The sequence below is a fragment of the Budorcas taxicolor genome, chromosome 7, assembly GCF_023091745.1.
Source record: "Budorcas taxicolor isolate Tak-1 chromosome 7, Takin1.1, whole genome shotgun sequence".
In the NCBI taxonomy this organism is placed as follows: domain Eukaryota; kingdom Metazoa; phylum Chordata; class Mammalia; order Artiodactyla; family Bovidae; genus Budorcas; species Budorcas taxicolor.
The window spans coordinates 71,200,826-71,224,993 of record NC_068916.1 but is presented as its reverse complement, the minus strand read 5'-3'; the positions used below and the strand labels follow the sequence as shown (position 1 = coordinate 71,224,993).

Below are 24,168 nucleotides of genomic sequence, written 5' to 3'. Positions count from 1 at the left end.
TGCAGGAGGGTGTGCAGAGGAAAGACACAGCATCTGGCTTTGAGCTTTTCCTACACAAGGGAAAATGCAGAGGATGGGAGTGTAGCTCTGTCGGGCTGAGCTAAAATCAGAGAGCAGTCAGGACGTTGCATATCTGACTTCTTGTGTTTGGAGCCTTTGAACCGCCTGGATGAGGGCAGTGCAACCCGGGCCAAAGGTCACTTCGCTAATTTCCGGCAGCTGTTGCCTATGGAACACTAAATATCTGAGATTGTTGTTGCTTCTTGTCAAGAGCCTTAGAACCCTCTGCTTAAAGGAAATACCCAAGTAGGCTGCAAGCTTGTGGGGGCTGCTGGAGGGTGGGGAGGGGGTCCTGGTGATGAGAGGGCTGCAGCCGCAAATTGGCTGGTAAGACCGACTGAGAGTTCTTCCCTGCAAGGCCATTCTGCTCTAAACCCCTTACTGTCATTGCCCTGCTCCAAACCCTTTACTGGCTCCCGTTGCCCACAGGGCAGGTGGGATATCTTACATGTTAAATCCCTTCAGTCGTGTCCAACTCTTGCGACCCCATAGACTGTAGCCTGCCAGGCTCCTCTGTCCATAGGATTTTCTAGGCAAGAATACTGGAGTGGGTTGCTGTGCCCTCCTCCAAGGGATCTTCCCAATCCAGGGATTGAACCTGTGTCTCTTACGTCTCCTGCATTGGCAGGCGGGTTCTTTACCATCTTAGCAGGACATATAGACTGAGACCCCGTCCACCCTTGCAGCCTACTTTGTTCAAGCATACTCTCCCTCTCTGGCTGTTCCAAGGGCTCCAGCTTCCCCAGACGGGACACCAGTGTGGCCTTGCAGGTGCTGTGTTTCCAGCTGAACTTCCTTTTCCCCTTCATCTTCAGCAGGTTAGTTCCTAGATGTCCTTCCAGAATTTGACTGGACAGGTCTCCTTGAGGTTCCCACTGACTTGCTACTCTACACAAGTGGCCACACCTTCCTCTGGGCCTTGGGCAGTCAGTACTCACCACTGCAGTCCCTCCCTTCCTCTCTCCCTCCCTTCCTTCACTCCTTCACCATTTAATTCCAGGCATCTGACCATGTTCTGGTCACACCAGGGCAGTGGCAGACCCAGACTTGCACCCTCAAGGAGCTTGAAGTCCCATGGTGGTAGCATGAATCCATCAAACAATGAAGATGAAAAATACCCAAAGAAGTCAAATCCTTTCCTTAAAGAAGTGAAGATTTTGTCCATGATTATAAAAGTCTACACATAATAAATTCTGGAGAGGATGTGGAGAGAAGGGAACCCTTCGACTCTGTTTTGTTGTTTAGTTGCTAAGTCTTTGCAGCTCTATGAACTGTAGCCCACGAGGCTCCTCTGTCCATGGGAGTTCCCAGTCATGAACACTGGAGTAGGTTGACATTTCCTTCTCCGGGGGTATCTTCCCGACCCAAGGATTGAACCCACATCTCCTGCATTGCAGGTAAATTCTTTACCACTGAACCACCAGGGAATGGGATGTAAATTGGCGCAACCACTGTGGAAAACAGTATGGACGTTCCCTAAAAAAACTAAAAAAAATCTGTGATAACATCCAGCAACCCCTGGGCATATATTCAGAGAAGATGAAAGTTCTGTCTCTAAAAGATACAAGCACACCGATGTTCATAGCAGCACAATAGCCAAGACTTGGGAGCAACCTAAATGTGCATTAGCAGATGAATGGATAAAGATGTGGTACATATCTACAGCAGATTGTTATTCAGCCATAAAAAAGAATGAAATAATGCCATTTGCCGCATCATGGATAGACAGACCTAGAGAGTATCATTATCATGTGACTTACTAAATGAAGTAAGTCAGAGAGAGAAAGACAAATATGTGTTATCACTTATATGTGGAATCTAAAAATAATGCAAATGAATTTATTTATAAAACAGAAACAGACTCACACATAAAAAATAAACTTTGTTACCAAAGGGGAAAGGAGGGGTGGATAAATTAGGAATATGGGATTAACAGATGCATATAAAATAGATAAAGAATAAAGATTTACTGTATAGCTCAGGGAACTGTATTCAATATCTTGTAATAACCTATATTGGAAAAGAATCTGAAAAAATATATATGTTAACTGAATTACTTTAATGTAACCTGAAATTAACAAAATATTGTGAATCAACTATACTTCAATTAAAAATTGTTTATTAGAAAAGATTTTCTCCATGATTTAAAAAAAAAAGGTTGAGGAAAAGGATACATTAAAATCCTTCTAGTCTCAGATCTAATATTTCTTGTTAGTTAAGCCCTGGGGCTATAGGACTTCGTCACATTTGGTTTCTCCATGTGTAATGTTAGGGACAGGAAATAGTTGATCAGACGTTGGGCACCTTCCATGATCACAGCTTTAGGGCTACTGAGAGAGTGGTGTTGTGGCTTCAGGTTCTGGGGGAATAAGTCAGAGAAGAGATCCTAGCATGAAATCTCTACCAGGCTTCACTTTCAGAGGGCAGATCTCCCCTCCCTCAGGGAAGACAAGCAGCTTTTTCAGCGTCCACAGCTTTCCTCTGCAGTACTGATCCCGGTTTGGAATTCTGCAGTTGCCTTACTCTTTGATGGTCATCTCTTTCCAACAGGGCCATAAACTCCATTAGAGTGGGTGATGTGTCTGTTATTTTTTTTTTATAACAGCTTCATTGAGATATCATTCATATACCGTAAAATTCGCCTTTTGAAGTCACATTCAGTTGCTTTTTAGTGTATTCACAGAGATGTGCAACCATCGACACTAAGAACATTTTAATCATTCCTAAAAGAACCCTCGTATCCATTAGCAGGTTCCTCCTGCCGTTAACCTTCCCACCTGCCCCCAGCTTCCAACATTCGCTGATCTAACTTCTGTTTGTATGGATTTGTTACCAGAAGGGGGGCCCAAGAGTGGGCTCTTGTCTAACACTCGGAAGCGAATCGTCCGAGAAGACGCATGTCCTTACAAAGCAAAAGACTATTGGAAGGGGCGCCCAGGCAGAGAACAGTGGGATGAGGGAACCCAGGAGGGGGTTCCCTCCTCCTGGGCAGAGGGTTCCTCTGCCTCATGGCTCACAGTCTCAGTTTTTATGGTAATGGGATTAGCTTATCAGGTTGTCTGTGGCCAGTCATCTTGCTTGTGCCCACTTTTGGTTTGACTAGGGTCCTTCCTGATGGCGCCAGATTCTCTCTGCCAAGGGAGGATTTCTGGGAGGTTGGCAGGACATATTATGGGTTGGTGACTCCTCTCTCCTTTTGGCCCCTCCCAGATTTTCCTGGTTAGTTTTCAGTGGCAGCACCATCTTCCTTATGGGGATCTCTGACCTCCTGTTGTGAGACAGCTCATGCAAGTGGTTATTACCACGCCTGACCCAGGCAGACAGTTTTGGTCAACAGTTCCCTAACAGATTTTCCTGTGCTGCACATTTCATACAAAGAGAGTCCTATGATATGTGGCCTTTTATGACTGGATCTTTTTCACTTAACGTAATGTTCTCAAGGTTCATCCAAGTTCTAACACATACCAGTATTTCATTCCTTTTTGTGGAATAATAATATTCTATGGGATGGGTATACCATATATTTCCATTCATCAGTTGGTGGACATCTGGGTTGTTTTCATTTTGGGGCTATTATAAATAATGCTGCTATGAACTTTCCAGTTCAAGTGTTTGTGTGGTCATCTGTTTCCATTTCTCCTGAGTGTACACCAAGGATTGGAATTCCTAGGTCATGCGGTAACTCTTACATTTTGAGGAGCTGCCAAATCATTTTCCACAGTGGCTGCACCATTTTTGTTTAACACCAGCAGTGTCTGAGGGTTCCAGTTTGTTCCAATTTGTTCACATTCTCACCAGCATGTGTTTATTTTCTGTTTCTGTTTTTATAATAGCCATTCTAATAGGTGTGAAGTGGTATCTGATTGTGGTTTTGATTTGCATTTTCCTAAAATAATGTTGAGCATCTTTTCATGTGCTTATTGGCGATTTCTATACCTTCTTTGAAGAAATATCTGTTCAATCATTTGCCCATTTTTAAATTGGGTTGTTGGTCTTTTTATTGAAGCTTTGTAAGAATTCTTTTTATGTTCTGAATTAAAGTCTCTTACTGATCTGTGATTTCCAAATATTGTCTCCCATCCCGTGGGTTATCTTTACGTTTTCTTGACGGTGTCTTTTGAAAGTTTTAAAATTTGAAGTCTAACTTATGCAATTTTTTCTTCTTTTTTTTATTCCTTCTGTTTTGGATGTCATATCAAAGAAACCACTGCCTAACCTAATCATAAAGGTTTGTTCCTGTTGTTTTTTTTTTTTAAGAGTTTCACAGTTTTAATCTTACACTCGTGTCTGTGTCTGTCTCATTCCTGATTATACCCCCTCTGCCTAGAATAATGCCTGGTATATAAAAGGTACTTGATACTTACAGAGTGAAATGAATGAATTGATATCTCTTAAATGAGTGAATGAACAGATATCACCTTGTCCCAAAGCTGTTGCTATTCACAGCCCCAGGGTTAAGAGAGGGTGTTAGGCAGGGGAGGGTCACCAGTTTGTTTTAATCTCATCCCCCAGTTGACCTGCCCTTAGTGAGCTCTCACAGTTCCTTTTCTGCAGCTTCTTCTTTACGTTTTTCCTGGATTTTTGCTTCTTTTTTTGTTTCCCTTTTCGACAAAATGTTGCCAAGACATTTCCTAAGTAAACTATGTCTGATCTGCTTGGTTAAATGTATGGTAGAGGTATAAGAAAATTTTTTCATTCATCAAAATCTTGGGTGACATAGTTTTCTTGTTGCATTTACTTGTGTTTGACTGATAAATTCAGATGACACAGTAGTATATAAATTATGAAGGAACAGTCACCTCCTCAGGGTGTTATGCCCAAGTTGCGAAATCTCGCAATGACCACCAGGGAGCCGATATCCAATGCAAAAGCAAGAGAGTTTTTATTACCAAGCTCCAGCTGGGGCTCCCACCATTACTGACGCAGCGGCTATAGGGAGGAGCCCCGAACTCTGGGTTACATTGCTTATATAGGGTATTCTCGCACGAAAAATTCGAAAAATGGGAGTTTCCAGGTTGGGAGATGTCTAATTGGTTACCTTCTGTGGAAGGGTTAGGTGTTGGGTTCTGATTGGTTTTCATTTCCCGGACTGGCCACGGGTTCTAATTGGTTCCCATTTCCCGGGCTTAATTTGATTTTCCCGGGCAGGTCGTAAGTCCTGAACATAAAGTCAGGAGATCCTGATCTGGGATCTAATTGGCTCGCAGGTGGTGGGGTGAGGTCAGGGGATTTCCAAAGACTCTTTCCTCAGAACTCTAAAATGGAGTCTTTAACAAAATGGGGTGGCTTAAGTTCTTCAAGGGGACATATGATGGCTGGAACTTACTTTTAGAAAAAGTGTGTATATAGAGAAAGAAAAGGTAAGTAACAACTAATGAGTCTGGGTGAAGGCTATTTGGAGCTCTCTGTACTCTAGTTTCCATTAGGCTGCGCCAGGTCTGAGCCATGGCACTCAGGGTCTCTGATCTTCACTGTGTCCTGCAGGATGTTGTAGTTGTGGCATACACGATCCTTAGTTGTGGCATATGAACTCTTAGTTGTGGCGTGTGGGATCTAGTTCCCTGACCAGGGATTGAACCCGGTCCCCCTGCATTGGGAGCATGGAGTCTTAACCACTGGACCACCAGGGAAGTCCTTATGCTCAGAATTAACAACCGTTCTTACACTGAATTTATTTCAAAACAGTGTTTCTCACAATCCCACCCATAGAGGAAATTAAGCCGAGGACCCTGAGAGGTTGCTGGGTTCTTGGTGCTTTATATCCATTTTTCATTTAATCCTCAGCTGTTGGAAAGGAAGCCAAGGTGAAGGTGGGCTGACCAAGGTCATACAACCTGGTTGAGTGGAAAAACCTGAATTTGGACTTGGGACTCCAACTTAAGTCCTCTTATGTGTTTTATGGCCTTGTGCATCTCAGGCAGTCGACCTTTTGCTGGGAATGATCAGGCTGCTTCCCTTGCCTCTGTCTTGACGTTCTTGACACTTCACGTGCTCAGCAAAGGCGGGAGGGGGATGGTCCAAGAGTTTCTAGACTAGAGCGAAGGCCATCTGGGGTCTGAAGGAAAGCAAAGAGGGAATGGAGGAAATTGATGCTGCTTGAGGCTCCCGGGAGGCAGCCCTGACCCCCTCTTCTGCCCTACGTGTTCCAGGAGCTGAAGCTGCCTACCTTCCGAGCCCACTCCCCACTCCTGAAGAGCCGCCGGTTCTTAGTTGACATCTTGACCCGGCTGAGCAGCCACTGCCAGCTCTGCCCCGCTGCCCGGCACCTGGCTGTCTACCTGCTGGATCACTTCCTGGATCGCTATGACATCACCACCTCCAAGCAGCTCTACGCCGTGGCGGTCTCCTGCCTCCTGCTCGCAAGTACGTGGACCCTGCTTCCTCCATGAGCCCACATGCTCCCAAATTGTTCTACATTTCCATGGTCTTTGTGCATCTTCTGTGTTCATCCTTAGCTGAATGCGAAGAAGTGAAGTTGCTCAGTCTTGTCCGACTGTTTGTGACCCCATGGAATGGAGCCTGCCAGGCTCATCCATCCATGGGATTTCCCAGGCCAGAATACTGGAGTGGGTTGCCATTTCCTTCTCCAGGAGATCTTCCCGATGTAGGGATCAAACCTGGGTCTCCCGCACTGCAGGAAGACTCTTTACCATCTGAGCTACCAGGGAAGCCCTAGCTGAATGCAAGCTATAGTAATAATAATCAGCATGTTCTTTAGCATCTAAAATGTACCAGGCTATAAGGCATAAGGATTTTAGCAACTTGATCTTAAAAGAATCTACATAATGACTCTAGAAGACAGATCTTTGAATACCTGCATTTCACCAAGGCACAGAGAGGTTAAGAAATTTGCTTGGGTCTATAGCAGATAGGATTTGAGCCCAGAAATGCACAATGCCAGAATCTGTGTCTTAGCCCCATGTTACCTCCTTTCTGACACAGGGCCTCTGGATGTGCTAGGTGGGTGGCTGGGGAACTCTAGCAACCACTGTCCTTAGACGTGTTTAGAAATGTGACTGCTTGTGTGGGGCCCAAGCAGGACCTTCATATACTTGTCAGGCCTGGGCACAGGCCTCTTTGAATGAGGCCTCACTAAAACACAGCATGGTTTTGACCATCTGTCTGTCTGCCTGGGTAGGAAATGAATATGCTCCTAGTCTGGTCCAAACACAGTCTGCCATACCATGCTGCCACTTTAAAATCGCCCCCTGGTTTGCCAACAATCTTAAAAGGACCAGCCGTCAGGGTCCTGCCTGTCTGACCTCATGCTTTGCTCCTCTTCCATCCCTGGGTTCCAGCCAGTCCCCCTGTTCCCCTGTCACAGAGCTTTGCATTTGCTGTTGCCTCTGCCCAGAGCCTCCATTCTCTTCCCCCGCCCATCTGGTCTTGGTTAGATGGCACTTGGGCCCTGCGCTTGCATCCCCAAGAAAGACTCCATCACTGCCTGCAGAGTGAGTGGTGTGTATGTAAGGCGTAAGGTGTCTCTGATGTACAGTTCCACGGCGTCGTGGATTTTTAATTAAAACCCACCTCCCCCACTAAGCAGGCTTCCCTGATGGCTCAGCTGTAAAGAGTTCGCCTGCAGTGCAGGAGACGCAGGAGATTCCGGAGATGCTGGTTCAATTCCTGGGTCGGGAAGAGCCCCTGGAGAAGGGAATGGCTACCTACTCCAGCATTCTTGCCTGGAGAATCCCATGGACAGAGGAACCTGCAGGCTACAGTCCATGGGGTCACAGTCCAACCTGCAGGCTACAGTCCAAGAGTCAGACAGGACTGAATGGCTGAGCAGCACACTCCCACTAAGCAGTGAGTTTCAGAGGGGAAAGGAGCACATAGGAAGGCCTCAGAATATAGTATTTGTGGACTAAAGGAAATGAGTGGAGCCAAGGGTTCCGTTAGAGTGGGGCGTCCACACTTCTCCAAGTTGCCCTTAATGCAGAAGAGTAGATACCCCAAAGTGACCAGCTGCAGTCACATTTCCTTGCCATCTAATCAGATTTTGCCTTCGTCGCTGTATTACGTTATTGTCCTATTTTGTTACAGGGGGCCCTTCCCCATTCTTTGACTCCCACTGATGCTTCAAGAAGACCATGCCCATTTTCTCCAGTGGCTTTGTCTGTCCCTGGCACACTGCTGCGAACACTTCATCACCATCACCCAGTTCCAAAGACATGGCATTAGAGTTTTTAGCATTCTGCCTTGGTTTCCACCCTGCCACCTGCAGTTATCTATAATCCCTGTGCCAGCTTTGGGTTTACAGCCTTCCGGATTTGTGATTTTCTCTACCTTGGACCAGCTGGCTTTCCCCTGTGATATAAGGCAGACTGGCTTGCTGGGAGACTGGCCTGCTTGCTACTTCAAAGTCCCAAATCAGCACACAGCTCTCTTTGGTCTTGGGAGGAGCTGGGGGCTGGCAAGACGTCCCTGTCAGTGGAAGGCAGGACGGGTGTCGCATTTCGGGGGGGCCTCGGGGAGTCTGCTCCGTGGCCTCTGGCTTGCTGCTGTCTGTGATCTGTGGTCTGCATCGAGGCCCCTGGGGCGGGGGACTTGGATTTCCATGGGTCCCCCGAGGCTCCGGCGTCTGTCTGGGAAGCTGGGGCGGGAGGTGTGCGCTGGGGACTTCTTTGTGCAGTGGCTGCCATGGCAGAGGGAGGGGGCCTTTCAGACAGAGAGGCAGAGCCCCCGACACACCCACACGTCTGAGGGTGGCAGCCAGCCTCGAGTGGCAGGAATGGATTTTTCAGGACACCTGCCATATGCTCAGGGGCCCCAGGCAAGAAAAGTTTCCATGACAGCCTGAAATCCTATTCATTCCTCCTTCGCTTCTCCCCAGGCCAACTGTCAGCCACAAGGGAGGTCACCTTGCTCAGGAGGTTCTGAGTTCTGCTAATTTCCTAGCAAGTAATTAATTCCCAGATAAGAAGGATGACGGTTCTTGGGTTTTTGCGGCTGCTTCCAGGTGAGGGTCTTGCATAGATGGAACCCCCTCACCCACATGCACTTTCTCTGCTCCCATAAAACAGGAGCCGGTCAAGGACCCCTGTCTCCAGATTGTGGAAGGAGGAAGAAAAGCAAGAGTTTGTGGGCTGGTGCATGGCGGACTAGTGGCAGAGCCGCCCTTTGCCTCTCTGTGATCAAGTTTTATTCATTTATTTTTCATCCCCTGCATTGCTAAGTAGATTCTTAACCCCTGGACCACCAGGGAAGTCCTTGTATGACCAAGTTAACTTCATTTCCTTCCTTAACAGAAGAGAGACTCCTGTTGTTGTTCAGTTGCTAAGTCGTGTCCGACTCTTTTGTGACCCCATAGACTGTAGCCCACCAGTCTCTTTTGTCCATGGGATTTCCCAGGCAAGAATACTGGAGTGGGGTGCCACTTCCTCCTTCAGGGGATCTTCCCGACGCAGGGATCAAACTCATGTCTCCTGCATTGGCAGGCAGATTCTTTACCACTGAGCCACTAGGATAGCCTGGAGAGACTCCTTCTGTAAGTATAATCTAGATATAAGTGAGTGAAGTCGCTCAGTTGTGTCCGACTCTTTGCGACCCTGTGGACTGTAGCCCACCAGGCTTCTCTGTCCATGGGATTCTCCAGGCAAGAATACTGGAGTGGGTTGCCATTTCCTTCTCCAGGGGATCTTCCCAACCCAGGGATTGAACCCGACTCCTGCATTGCAGGCAGATGCTTTATCCTCTGAGCCACTAGGGAAGCCCCAATCTGGATATAATCTAGATATAAGTGTGCCATAAATCGAATAGAGCCACCCTCTTCTGTAGTCTCTTGTCTTATACAGCACCCCTCCCCAGCTGTCTTTTGGTTGTTGTTGTTTAATTAAAAGGGCAATTCGACAACACAGAAACCCCACCACTTGCAGGTGAGTTGGCTCTGATGGTGCCACATAATCATCGTCCTGATGGGGTGGCTGCATTGTTTACTGGTCCCTTTCTACACACCCAGCCCTGTGCCAGCCACTTCATACGCACATCACTTGGAAGCCTCGCAACCAGCCCGTGTAGTCATCCGCCCATTCTGTAGGTTCAGAGAGGCTCAGAGTCACACAGTTTGGAATTTTGCTTTGTTTTTTAAAATTGAGGTAGAATTCAAATCACAACATAGAATCTACCGTTTTAACCACAGTGAAGTGTGCGGTCCCATGGCACTCAGTTCACATGCCACTGTTGTACAGCCATCAGCTCTCTCTAGTTCCAGAACATGTCCATCACTCCATGTACATCCCATGTACTCCATTAAGCAGTCAGTTCCCATTCCTGCCCGTCCCCAGCCCCTGGCAACCACCAGTCTGTTGTGTGTCTGTGTGGAGTTGCCTGTTCTGGATATTGCATATGGAAAGGACTCATATAATGTGTGACCTTTTTATGTCTGGTTTCTTTTAAGGTTCATCCATGTTGTGGTATCTGTCAGTACTTCAGTGCCTCATTCCTTGTTATGGCTGTATGGATGCATACAGCCTTGTATGGATGGACTACGATTTGTTTATCCATTCACATGTTGATGGACATTGGGGTGGTTTTCACGTTTTGGCTGCTAGGATTAGTGCTGCTGTGAACATTTGAGCACCAATTTTGTTAGAACATTTATTTTCAGTTCTTTTGGGTATCAACATTGGAGTGGAATTGCTGCCCATATGTGGTTATTCTGTGCTGAACTTTTTGAAGGAAACTTGGAGTTTCGCCTTTGCCTCGTTATTGCCATTCAGGGATGAATGTGTGCTGAGTCCTTATCCCCAGGATATGGACCGGGGAAGGAGAGAAAGGAGAGAGGGAGGGAAAGAAACCCAGAAAGGCAAGAGGCATGACCAGTGGCATTTAGCTAGGATGGCAAGGCCTTAAATGTAGTATGAGGTCTTAACAATGATGATATAAAAAGTATGAGATGCAGTAAGTCCCCGACATACGAACGAGTTCTGTTTTGAGTGTGCACTCATAAGTCCAACTTGTTCGTAAGTCCCACAAAGTTAGCCTAGGTACCTGACTAACACAACCTGCTGTGTAGTATTCTACTGTAGTAAGTTTGTAACACTTTTCATACAAATAACACATGAAAACAAAAGCAAAAAATAAAACGTTTTTAATCTTGCAGGACAGTACCTTGAAAAGTACAGTAGTACAGTACAATAGCCGGCATACAGGGGCTGGTATCGATTGAACAGGCAAGAATTACTGACGGGAGGAGGGAGAGGAGGCGGGAGATGGCAGAGCTGAAGGACTGTCAGGACTAGGAGACAGAGAGCAAGCTGCAGTTTCACTCATGCCTGACATTGACAGAACACACATTTGCATCTTTGAATGTTTGCAACTTAAAGGTTCATATGTAGGAGACTTACTATATATATATATATATATATATATATATATTTTTTTTTTTTTTTTTTTTACTGTATGTTTTTATTGTTAAAAAGAATCCAAAAGGAACAGAAGCACCTAGCGTGAAAAAAATTAGTTTCTCCCCAAATCCATAGTCCCATTCCCAAAGTTTGGGGTGTATCATTCCAGATCTAGATGTACTTATGTATTTTCATAATTGAGAAAATAAACCTGTTTTCATTTCTCAGAGTGGGGGAGGGAATGAATCATAGGTTAACAGCTGTATAAACTGCCCAGTAAACAAAATTGCCAGATTTCCTCCCTTCCTCCTTTTATCATTCTTTTCTTTTTCATTCTTTCTTTCCAGCTAATCCCAATTCCATTATACTTTCTCTTTGCAAGCTTCTGTTTTCTTTCATTGTGACTTTCGGACCCCTGACCACTCCTTGGGAAAACAAGGTTTCTGAGTGCTGAATTGTTGGTGAGCCCCTGACTTTTGATTTGTGAAAAGCTGTGGGAGCTCAGGGAGATGAGTCCGTGTGTTTCTTGGGATAAAATTCTGACTTCCATTTTTTTGTAGCTGAGCCTGAGTCCAGTGCTGGCCTTCATCTCAGCCCTCATCCTTCTCCCCAGGAGAGGGAGGCATCAAGCAGGAGGGTGATCCCATGGTCTCTGCAAGGAAAGGACCCCTCTCTGTCCTTGGGTCCTCCTGCAGGGCAGGCTCCCTTAGCTGGGCCTGAGTCAGTCCTGCTATTCTGCTCTGTAGTAGTTCTGTCTCCCTCTGGTAGAGTTTTAAAATTAGCAGTGGTATACTCACTTGTAATAAAATTCAAAGAATAAAATAATCTGTTGCCCATCCCACTCTCCAAAATCACTGCAGATGGTGATTGCAGCTATGAAATTAAAAGACGTTTGCTCCTTGGAAGAAAAGTTATGACCAACCTAGACAGCATATTAAAAAGCAGAGACATTACTTTGCCAACAAAGGTTCATCTAGTCAAGGCTATGGTTTTTCCAGTAGTCGTATATGGATGTGAGAGTTGAACTATAAAGAAAGCTGAGCGCATAAGAATTGATGCTTTTGAACTGTGGTGTTGGAGAAGACTCTTGAGAGTCCCTTGGACAGCAAGGAGATCCAACCAGTTCATCCTAAAGGAAATCAGTCCTAAATATTCATTGGAAGGACTGATGCTGAAGCTGAAACTCCAATATTTTGGCCACCTGATGCGAAGAGCTGAGTCGTTTGAAAAGACTCTGATATTGGGAAAGATTGAGGGCAGGAGGAGAAGGGGACGACAGAGGATGAGATGGCTGGATGGCATCACTGACTCAATGGATGTGAGTTTGAGTGAACTCCGGGAGTTGGTGATGGACAGGGAGGCCTGGCGTGCTGCGGTTCACGGGGTCACAGAGTCGGACACGACTGAGCAACTGAACTGAACAGAACTGTAGCAGGCCCATCTCCCTCTGGTAGAGTTTTAAAATTAGCAGTGGTACACTCACTTGTAATGAGATTCAAAGATAAAATAAAAAATCTGTTGCCCATCCCACTCTCCAGAGACAACTCATGGGAACAGTTTCTTATATCTTTGCCCCAAACCGATCGAATGTATTTTCTAGGAATATTCTGTGTGTATACAAACATACAGTCAGTCAGCTTTCATGAGCCAAGATTCCATACTTGCAAATTCACCTGCTCACTGGAATTTATTTGTGACTCCCAAACCTGTACTTCTAGAACTTTGTGGGGCAGCTCTGTGCTTTCTCATTCCGGCTCTCATACTAATAGCAAGTGTCAGCTGGCCTTTTCCACTCTGTTTAGTGTTGTGTTTTCTGATTTTTCTGCTTGTTGGTGATTTTGCTGTGTGACATGAGCCCCCACCATCATGTTGAACTACAGTATTCTGTTCTTGCTTTTAGGAAGGCTGTGCTGTGTGTTAGGAGAACATTTGTGTGTTAGGTAAGCTTTGTTCAGGCAGAAGGTATAGTGCTGTTAGTTGTGAGTTCAGTGATCATAAATCAATGATATATTAAACAAAAATACACAGAAAAGGTTACGTAGCAGGTTTTTTGGCCCCATTGGGTCTTTGTTGCTGCACTCAGGTTTCTCTAGCTTCTGTGGGTGGGCTTCTTGTTGCCATGGTTTCTCTTTTGGAGTTTGGGCTCTAGCCATATGGGCTCAGGAGTTGTGGCACGTGGACATAGCTGCTCAGTGCCATGTGGCATCTTCTTGGACCAGGGACTGATTCTTAACCACAGAACCACTAGGGAAGTCCAAAAAGAAGCTTATGTGTTGGTTGATTGTGATCAGACTCACAGGAACCTAACCCTGTATCTTCCCTCTAGGAGCATGGTTCTTTGTTCACCGGATCAGTGTGCACCATGAATAATCAGAATCAGTTAGATCTGCACAAGTGGGTTAACACCAAAGGTGCTTTCTTTGTGGTTCATTAGGGAACATCTTTCCCGTCAGTCTTTGTGGAGGCACCTTACTCTTTATGCTGAGTGCAGAATTCTCCATGTTATAAACACCGACATCTATAGAATGATTTCTCTGTCAATGGATATTTACACTGTCATCCTTTTTTTTTTTACACTGCTTTACACAATGTGACAACAATTGTCCTTTCCTTTGCATCTTTGCACACTGAAGTATGTCTGTGGGATAGATTCCCAGAGATGGGATGGTTTTGGTCAGAGGTGTGTGCATTTAAGATTTTGGTAGGTTGCACTGAAACCAACAGCTGAGGATCCTTTTTTCCTTCAGTTGAACTTAGTGTGCAGGAGCCTTTGGAGCCACACTTCTCCACCATCAGAAGGAGAGCCACGTCCCTCCCTCATCCTGGCCTCTCATCACTGTCCGCTAGGGCTTCCCAGCGGGGAGTGTATTTGCATCCCACCTTTCTGCCTTGTCCTGTCCAGGACGCCCAGGTAAGAAATGAGTTCCCACAACAACTGCTTTTAAGGCTTCTTAAGCCGGACATCAATAGCCTCATCTCTTAGTGAAGGTACCAAAAGAAGCACTGCCTCTGGGCCTCCGCAGATTCCAGAAAAGGCCTGTCTTTCTCTCAGTAAACTGTCTTCCTCTCTCTCTCACCCCTGTATCCTTCCCCTCCCCTTCCCCTGCTTTGATTACTTAGCTGCTGAGAAGCAGCTTCTTTGCCAGCGGAGTGGGGGGATGGGTCGTTCCCTCTGAGATTTTGAGGTTTCGGAAACTTGAAAGCAGCCTAATCCCTCTGATGTCCCTGCTCGACAGGGATGAAGGAAGATGCCAGCTCGCCCTAAAGCTGGGGATTCTTGGGACCCCACTGGGGCACCAGTCACAGGCTGCTTGTGTGCCGGCATGCTCGGTCATGTCGGAGTAACTTTTGCAACCCTTTGGACTGTAGCCCTCAAAGCTTCTCTGTCCATGGGGTTTTCCAGGCAAGAATACTGGAGTGAGTTGCCATTTCATCCTCCAGAGGATCTTCCCAACCCAGGGATCGAACCTGCATCTCCTGTGTCTCAGCAGATGTAAGTGGGGGCAATTTTTCTAGGTAGCCTTGTTCAGGGGTGTGCCTCAAAACAATGTGAGACTTGCTTATAGAATTAGACTCAAATCTGCAAGGAAACTTGGCTGTCCCTGTTCAGGAAATAATTCAGTGCTCCCTGCCTCTCATGCAAGAGTGGTTGGCCCTGTGTTTCCTTCCGGCCATGGTTTCACATTTCAGAAGTCAGGATGGGTCTCACTTTTGATGCATGCACTTGATATGATCAGTGTGTGTTACTTCCTCCAGAAAGCTGCTGCAGTGTCCGTGGTGCGTATTCTAATCCGTAGTATTTCAGCGGTGCCCACACAGCACAAGGCAGGCTAGAAACAGTGGTCTGTCACGTGAGGGCCACGCCAAGCAGCTCCAGTGTTACTGTACAGTGAACGAGGACGTGGTGATTTTCCATTTCCTGTTCCTGTTTCTGCAGACTGGCAGGCTTAGAACTATTTGAGGGGAGGGATTCTGTGTGAAGTGCCCGTCAGACAGCTGACTGGGCTGGACACAGAAATTGCACCATTTGCCCTAGCAAGTCTAGTACCCAGACCTGTTCGGCTAAGGCCTGCTGTTCTGGTCTCAGAGGTTTTTTGAGGGGACGGGGAAACTTGAGCTGCATGAGTTGATCTATCATGCGGTGTTCAAGAGCCCTTGACCCCACGTGGGTAAAATAGTCACAAAAAACCTGTATTCTGCCTTTGCTGTATGCCAGACGCAGCAGTCAACCTCAGGGAGACAGGGTGAATGGTAGAGTTCACCTGGAAGACTCAGCGGCACATAGCGGGACCCAAAGCAGATCAAGCCGGCATCCTAAGAAAGCAGGCTTCAAGCCAGGCATGACCAGCAAGTCCTGGGCACACGCCAAGAACAAGCCAGTCACCCTGCTGCGAAGATCCGAGTGTCCTTACTGTTAGGAGAACACTTCAGCTCACACCATGACTAGGATATCGACATTGGGCACTCTCTCTGCTCCTCATGCTATTTGCGGTTTGGCTGCTGGAATCTAGGCATCTTTATTTTCTTATTTCCAGTAACCTTGAACCCACTGAGCAGTGAATGCTCAGTGTCTTACAGTTCTTTCTCTGCTCTCACAGCCAGAATTGCATTATAAGCATCCTCCTGCTAATGCTGAAGGCTTAGAGGGCAGAGTTCAGAGTCCTTCATCATTGGGACACCAGTTCCCCACACCCAGAGGCTGTCCTCCAGGTTAGAGCCCTTCCGTGCTTTGCCAAGGAGACTTGGGCTCTGCGTGGTGGGGGGTCCACACCTCTGGTCATACCATTCTGCCCTCTGTGAGAAACCCACCAATGTCTGCACTGGTTACAGTAGGACCAGCAAGGCAGCTTTCGGTTCTTTTCTTTTTTTTCCCTCTCTCTTCAGTATAATTTCCAGGCTTCCCTGGTGCCTCAGTGGTAAAGAATCCACCTGCCCATGCAGGAGATGTGGGTTTGAACCCTGGTCTGGAAAGATGCCACGGAGCAGCTAAGCCCATGCACCCCAACCACTGAGCCCACATTCTGCACATACTGAAGCCCTCGCGAGCCCTAGAGCCTGTACTCTGCAACAAGGGAAGGCACCTCAGTGAGAAGCCTGCACACTGCACATGGGGAGGAGCTCTCAAGGCAGCAAAGACCCAGCACAGCCAAGGAAAAAGATAAATAGAATTATTTTTTAAAAAGAAAAGTATGATTTCCATTTTATTGTCTTTTCGGAGAACAGTATTTCTTCAGTCTTTAAGGACTCATCTCCTTTCATGGGCTTCAGCGGAGGTCGTGGAGCAGCACCTGCAGTCTAAATCAGGGTGCTGCTGTTCAGGGTGGCGCTTTCTGAGAATGCTGCCTGGTTGACTACTTTGCTGTGAATGGTACAGTTCACGCAATAGTGTTGTTTCACATACAGCTTGGGAAGCACAGAGGAGTCGAAAACACTTGCTTCAGAATTGTCGTCCCTGACGGCTGTGGCCTCTACAGTGTTTCGAATGACAGATTTTTTAAAAAAGAAAAAATATTTATTTTTGGCTGCACTGAGTCTTTGCTGCTGCGCATGGGCTTTCTCTAGTTGCAGCGAGCAGGGGCTGCTAGCTTCTCATTGCGGTGGCTTCTCCTGTTGCGGACCACGGGCTCTAGGGTGTGGCCTTCAGTAGTTGTGGCGCGTGGGCTTAGTTCCCCTGAGGCATGTGGGATCTTCCTGGACCAGGGGGTGGCAGGGACCAATGTCCCGTGCATTGGGAGGCAGATTCTTAACCACTGGACCTCGAGGGAAGTCTGAACGACAAACTTTTTAATGCCTTATCCTCGGGCAAGCATTGGGCATAGTTGGTGCTGTGAACAGGCTGCACGTGACCATGGCTTTTTTTCTGTAGGATCATTGTTCCTTCTTTTCTTGGTGATCTTGGAAACGAGGCGAGAGAGAAGGTTTGCTTTAAAACTCCTTTCAGACCCAAAGGAAATGTGCCAACCTAGCCTTCCCTGGGAGGTCAGATGAGATTAATCTTTTTCTTTTTTTGGCAGATCTTAATTCCCAGACCAGGGATTGAACCTGGGCCCTCAGAAATGAGAGCGTGGAATCCTAATCAGTGGACTGCCAGGAAATTCCCACGAGATGAGACTGTATTATTTGTGTTTGCCTAGATTTTCAAGATGGTCTTCAGTGAGCATGCCTCGCCTCTCCCTACATCCTCGTCTTGACCGAGGGCAGATCCACGTTTAGGAACCTTCTCTGGCACTTAGTCTGCTGGTTCTGGCTTCGAGGGTCCCAACAGTGGTGTCTTGATTTCCGAGAAGTTGAAACTGTTTTTCCTCAGTGGCAGAATGATATTTGTTCCTTGTAGAAAATAGAAAAAAGTAGAAAGCTACTTTAAAAAAGTAGTAGCTACAATAAAAGCTACTTGAAAACCCGCTGCGTTTTTTCCTACAGTCAGAATTTGGGGGTGGAGGGCAGATCCTGGCCTCAGTGATCATGGGATGGTTAAGATTTATTGTTTATAGGCCAGGCGGTGTTTTGAACTCTTTGTGTAGATTTGCTCATTTAATCTTCAAAACCATCCTGTGAAGTAGGCACTGTTATTTCCTCCAGTTGACAGAGGAGGAAACCGAGACCCAGGGGTTGGGTAACTTTCCAATTGGGTGAGCAGCCCGGATGGGGACCCAGGTGGCCCCGAGTCCTTGCTTTCGGCCACTACACAACAGCAGCCTTTGTCACCGAGCAGGTCATTCTCTTCCGTGGCCATAGCAGGAAGACTCAAACCAGCAACCAGAGAGGTTGCTGAGAGATGCCTGGCTCCTGTGCTTTCTGAGTCTGCTGAGCCGCGTTTCAGCTGACCTGGATGGAAGCTTCAGCCCCAGGGACCAGGTCTCATGATTGGAAGCGGCTCCCCATTCTGACCTTGAGAGAGGCGGCCAAGGTTGCTGCCTTGCTCCTCCTCCCGCCACCTCCTCCTTTTCTTCCTCCTCATTTTCCTCCCCCTCCCCCTTCTCCCTTCTCCAAGCAGAGAAGTTGGAATAACAAAGGATCCAGAACTCCTGACATCCACGCCTTCAGCTCAGAAGAGAACTTGTCAGCTTTTCTGTGGCTGGCAGCCCAGTCAGGCCTGGTCCGGAGCTGCCCAAGTCAGCTGGCAGGGGCATTCTGCAAAGCAGTGGCCTTCATTACAGGGGAGAACTCCCTTCCTCTGCACAAAGCACTGCTTGACCCTGGCCCCAGAAACCAGCTATGTACATGACAGGGGACCACATTGCATGGCCCTGCATTTACACTCAGTGAAATTATTTGAGTCCCTTCTAAAGAGGAGCACAAAAGAGCCTAGGCTTTGCTGTGGTCAGCGAGTGAAGTCATCGCGCCAGTTTGCTCCATCCTGAGACAGGGAAGCCCTCACGGCCAGAAGGGAAGCCGGTGTGTGACCCAGCTGGCTGAATGCCACCTCTGACTCGGAGGCATTTTTACAATTTCCTCCTGGAGAAAACAACTACCCGCAGCCTCACCTCCAGTCCAGAGTTAAACTCCAGAATTGAGCCAGCCTGTCAGAGATGTGCTTTCAGTCATTCATTCGTTATTTATTGAGCTCTGCTCTGTTCTGGACCCTGAAGATGCAGTCATAACAGAACAGCCTGCTGTGAGGAGGGGAGGCTCTGAAAGGCAGGGTGAGCCCAGGGACCTGATCATCTCGGGCCCCACCATCTCCCAGGCTCAGCGTGTAGTAGGTGTGTGTGTGTGAAAGGAATCTTGAATTGCAGGGATTATGGACATTCCTTAAGGGCCTTTCTTTGTGTCCTGAGGAAGGCAGGGAGCTCAACCATGGAAGAACCCCACTTTACCTTCCCGCTGGGTCTCCCAGATGCCCCAGTTTGGCTGGGATCACAGGCTTGTTTCTGCAGGACATTTCCTAACCTCTAGATCCCTGGAGGGGCTGGGGTTCTTGGATGCGGTGCATCTGGGGTAGGTCTTCAAGGACAGACTGGGGGTGTAGGATGCTCCCCACTTCCCACCTACAGTGGTCTTTATAGGTTCTTCCCTTCACTGAAGACTGCCACCGAAGCACTCTTTTTTTCTTTAAAGATCTAATTTTTTAAAAAAATATTTATTTATTTGGCCATGCTAAGTCTTAGTTGTGGCATGTGGAATCTTTATTTGTGGCATGCGGGGACTAACCTGAACAGGGATCAAACCTAGGCCCCCTACATGGGGAGTGCAGAGTCTTAGCCACTGGACCACCAGGGAAGTCCCCGAAGTACTGTCTTACAGCGGGAGGGTTTTCTTGCTCTGTCCCTGGCTTTCTCTCTCTCCCACCTGAAATCTGGTCCTCAGGTGAAGCTGTCACTGCACCTGTGGCTGACTGCACGGTTGGCTCTGAAGCGAGCAGATGTTTATAAAGCAGTGCACATTCCAGGGTTTGTTGAGCTCTGGGCCCTTCTGAGCATGCTGAGCCCTTGTGCCATCCTCACGAGCATTTTGTCTCCTCCTGTCACTCCTGTTGCTCATGCCCTGAGGTTGAGGCTCGCCCCCAGCCACACAGCTGGTGATTGACCGAGCCCCCAGAGAGCTTGGGTGGCCCTGCGCGCAGTGCTGGCTTTGGCTTCTCCATCAGATTGCTCAGACTGTCGCCCCTGGTTCCTTGGAAAGACACTTGTCTGCTGCATATGAGCATGGCCCGTTTGGGGATGAATAGGAAGCAACCTTCTGGCCTCAATAACTAAAAAAAAAAAATTCTTTTTTTAATGAAAAGCTGGTTGGGTGGAGAGGAATCTGTCCTTTTTTTAAAATTTTCTTTTTATTGAAGTATAGTTGATTTACAATGTTGTGTTAATTCCTGCATTACAGCAGTGATTCCCTTATACCTACATATATATCTATACACACATTCTTTTCTTAATGTATCCTTTTCCATTATGGCTGATCATAGAATGTTGAATATAGTTCCCTGTGCTATACGGTAGGATGTTATTTATCTATTTCATATATAAACGCTTACATCTGCTCGCCCCGCCCTCCCAGTGTATCCCTCCCCTATCGCCCTCCCCCTTGGCAGTCACGTCTGTTCTCTGTGTCCCTGATGCTGTTTTGCTCATAGATCGGCTCATTTGTGTCATACTTTGGATTCCACATATAAGTGATACCACAGGATATTTGTTTTTCCCTTCCTGACTGACTTAGTAGCTAATCTCCAGGTCCATCCAGGTTGCTGCAAATGGTATTGTTTCAGTCTTTTTTGTGCCTGAGTAGTATTCCGTAGCATACATGCTCCACATCTTGCTCATCTGTTGATGAGCATTTGGATTGTTTCCATGTCTTAGCTGTGAGTAACGTGATGTGACTATAATATCTTGTTGAATTATGATTTTGCCTGGATATATGCCCAGGAATGGGATTGCTGGATCGTATGATGATTCTGTTTTTAATTTTCTGAGGAATCTCCACACTGTTTTCCGCCGTGGCTGCACCAACTTACGTTCCCACCAACAGTGTAGGAGGTTTCCTTTCTTCCCCACATCCTCTAGGGGAGGCTATTCTTTATTGCAGAAAGTTTGCTTTGGAAGAAAAAACTAAGTCTCTTTGATCATACACATCTTTAGTGGAAAGGCTCTGGGATTAAATTGCTAAATGGCATAAAGAGGAGGATTGACAGAGGTGAGTATTTGTGGACAACAGGGTGGTTAGATGGGGAGGTTGCAGCTGGCCTGACACCCATGTTCATGATTCCTGCGCCCAGATAAATATACTCTTGGAGACTTTCTGGGATTGCAAGGATCTTTGTGACTGTATCTGAGATTTCTTGCTTGTGGAATAGAAAACTCTAGACTTTGGAACCATTTCTGTATTCATTTTAAAAAGAACTGCTGAAGTATTAAATTTGTGCTGGCTGCTGTGCTAAGTGAAGGGCATCTACAATGTTACAAAGACAGATATGTTCCCATCCTATTGGAATAAGGAGCTAGCCAGACTGCATTTTGCTCTTGCTCTTCACAACTGGGTGATTGGGCAACTCACTTAACCTTTCTGAGCTTCTAATTCCATGTGGAAAACACTCCCAACCTCTGGGGTTGTTCCCAGAATGAACTGAGTTTGCTTGTCAGTTCCTGAGGCTGCGCCTCCCTGGGGGCTGCCTGCATTGTTTGATGCCTGCTGTGCAGTGCTGGAGCCTGGGAGACAGAGGGGAGCCCAGAGTGAACCACATGCCCTCTGGGGCTCACATCCTGGTGTGTGGATTCTCTGCCTCTTGCCAACTAGCTAGACTAGGAAAGTCCCTCCCCTGTGAGGAGGACTCATCCGGGAAAGGCCTTGGACCCCACACTGCCCTTGACTTCCCAGGCTCTGGGAACCTTGAAATCACCAGCGGAAGGCTGGAATTCAAGGTCACAGTCTAGGGCAAGGAGGCTGGAGCCACTCTGGCATTCTCTCTGGGGGTCTGGTACAGCCTGGCCGGTGGGATCAGTGGGGCTGAGGGAGCCTTTGGTTGGACTTACTTTCACCCCTTTTTCAGAGCCTGTAAGAAAATGTTTGTAGTATTGACTGCCAACGCTAGTTCATCTCTGCTTAACTAACAGGACATTAGAAGAACATCCCAGGTCCAAGGTGCAAAGAATAAATACCATGTTCAGCAAATAATAGCAGCAGCTGCTACCATTTATGGAGCGATTGCTTTACCCCGGGTCCTTTGCCAGTCATATTGCCTTCTGTCTGCTTGAGCCTTCCCAACCATCCTTTGGGGTGTAGGTTTCCGTGTGATTGCCCAGAATTGTGCGAATCAAAACAGCAGTGAGGATGGAGAACTAGCACCTGAGCCTGAACTTGAAATCCTTGGTGGGGGTGGGGGTGACGGTTGGAGAGGAGGCATTCTTGACTGTTTCCATTAAGGACCCCCCTCCCCCAGAATCTGGGTTTCCCCTGGTAGCAGGATGCTTAGCCCTCATTAAATATCTTGCTCAAAAACAAAAAGCAAACAAAAAAATCCTGTTCTTCCTGAAGGCCACCTGTCTCCCCTCCCTTAAAAGAAGAATCTAAGGAAGAATTTGCATCAGAAAGGTCTTTCTGCCTGGCCCAGCCTGGGAACTAAAGGGCCCGAGCACTTCCTCTCCCAGCCATTGGGGAAAAATCCCTTTCCAGCAGGACTTTCTCTTTCCTCTTGGGTCTTCACCTCCTCTACCACCCAGCACCTTCTATAGTCATGTCAGAAGATGTTAGGTTCACTGGAGGACCAGGCAGTCACCAGAGTGGCTCTTTACCCTCTGACCTGCTTACCACCCTTCCCTTTATCATCGGCTGCACACAGAGTAGGGCCGAGGGCTGCTGGAAGAAGGAGTAGCCATGGGGTCTCAATCCCTGATCGAGAACATTTTGTTTCTCCGTCTCAGATGAAAAGCGGGGGCGGTGGGTGTGGGGGGAGACTTTAAAATAGGAGAGTGGCCTTTCTTGAGAAAGAGCAGCTTTGCCTGTTTTAAAAGGCATTGCACTTCTTTAGCAAAGAAGAATTGTTTTCATAGCTGTTGCATTAAAACCTGGTCTCTGTAGCCAGGAGGCCTTGGCCTCATGTCTGAGCCTAGGTTTAACTCCTGAATGAGCAGCAGGTAATCCTAAATGAATCTCTTAAGTGTGTGTCTTGCCAGGGATGTAGGATTCTTGCAGGAATTAACTGGAATCTGTCTAGTAGAGAGTGGGCAGCACTGAGCTCGGGCATGAGAAACAGTCAATTTTTTTATTAAAAGGCCAGTTTTTTTAAGAAAAACTCCCATTCTGTGCTTGTTTACCTTTTTGTTTAAGGATTTTTCTTTTCTTTTCTTTTTTCCTCTTTTGCCTGTGTGGCATGCGGGATCTTAGTTTTCCAACCAGATATTGAACCTGAACCCCCTGAAATAGAAGCACAGAGTCTTAATCACTGACCCACCAGGGAAGTTGCAAGACTTCTTCTAAAGACAGTGTAAATGTGGATGATCATTAAAGGTTCATAATGCGTTCATCGGGTTTCATTATAACATTTTCTCTGTGGGTTGGTTTTTTTTTTAATATTTAAAATTTTCTGAAATTAAGAGTTTGAGGGGGTTTTTTAAGCAATTAAAAATATTGCTTCTCTTGGTCCTACTTCAGAAAAGTCAGTATTCTATTTGATATGCTCTATTTCTGCTTTATTAACCATGCCAAAGCCTTTGACTGTGTGGATCACAATAAACTGTGGAAAATTCTGAAAGAGATGGGAATACCAGACCACCTGACTGGCTTCTTGAGAAACCTATATGCAGGTCAGGAAGCAACAGTTAGAACTGGACATGGAACAACAGACTGGTTCCAAATAGGAAAAGGAGTACATCAAGGTTGTATATTGTCACCCTGCTTATTTAACTTCTATGCAGAGTACATCATGAGAAACGCTGGGCTGGAAGAAGCACAAGCTGGAATCAAGACTGCTGGGAGAAATATCAATAACCTCAGATATGCAGATAACACCATCCTTATGGCAGAAAGTGAAGAGGAACTAAAAAGCCTCTTGATGAAAGTGAAAGAGGAGAGTGAAAAAGTTGGCTTCAAGCTCAGCATTCAGAAAACGAAGATCATGGCATCTGGTCCCATCACTTCATGGGAAATAGATGGGGAAACAGTGTCAGACTTTATTTTTTTGGGCTCCAAAATCACTGCAGATGGTGACTGCAGCCATGAAATTAAAAGACGCTTACTCCTTGGAAGGAAAATTATGACCAACCTAGATAGCTTATTCAAAAGCAGAGACATTACTTTGCCAACAAAGGTCTATCTAGTCAAGGCTATAGTTTTT

At 46.8% G+C, this 24,168-nt stretch overlaps 1 protein-coding gene across 1 annotated transcript in view; it reads left to right on the top strand.

Annotated features, from left to right (window-relative positions):
• CCNJL (cyclin J like) overlaps nucleotides 1-24,168 on the top strand; it is a 62,175-nt gene that overhangs the window by 23,022 nt on the left and 14,985 nt on the right. Inside the window, exon 2 of the mRNA XM_052644081.1 lies at nucleotides 6,210-6,423. Coding sequence (XP_052500041.1) covers nucleotides 6,210-6,423 — 214 coding nt within the window. The remainder of the gene's footprint in view (nucleotides 1-6,209; nucleotides 6,424-24,168) is intronic.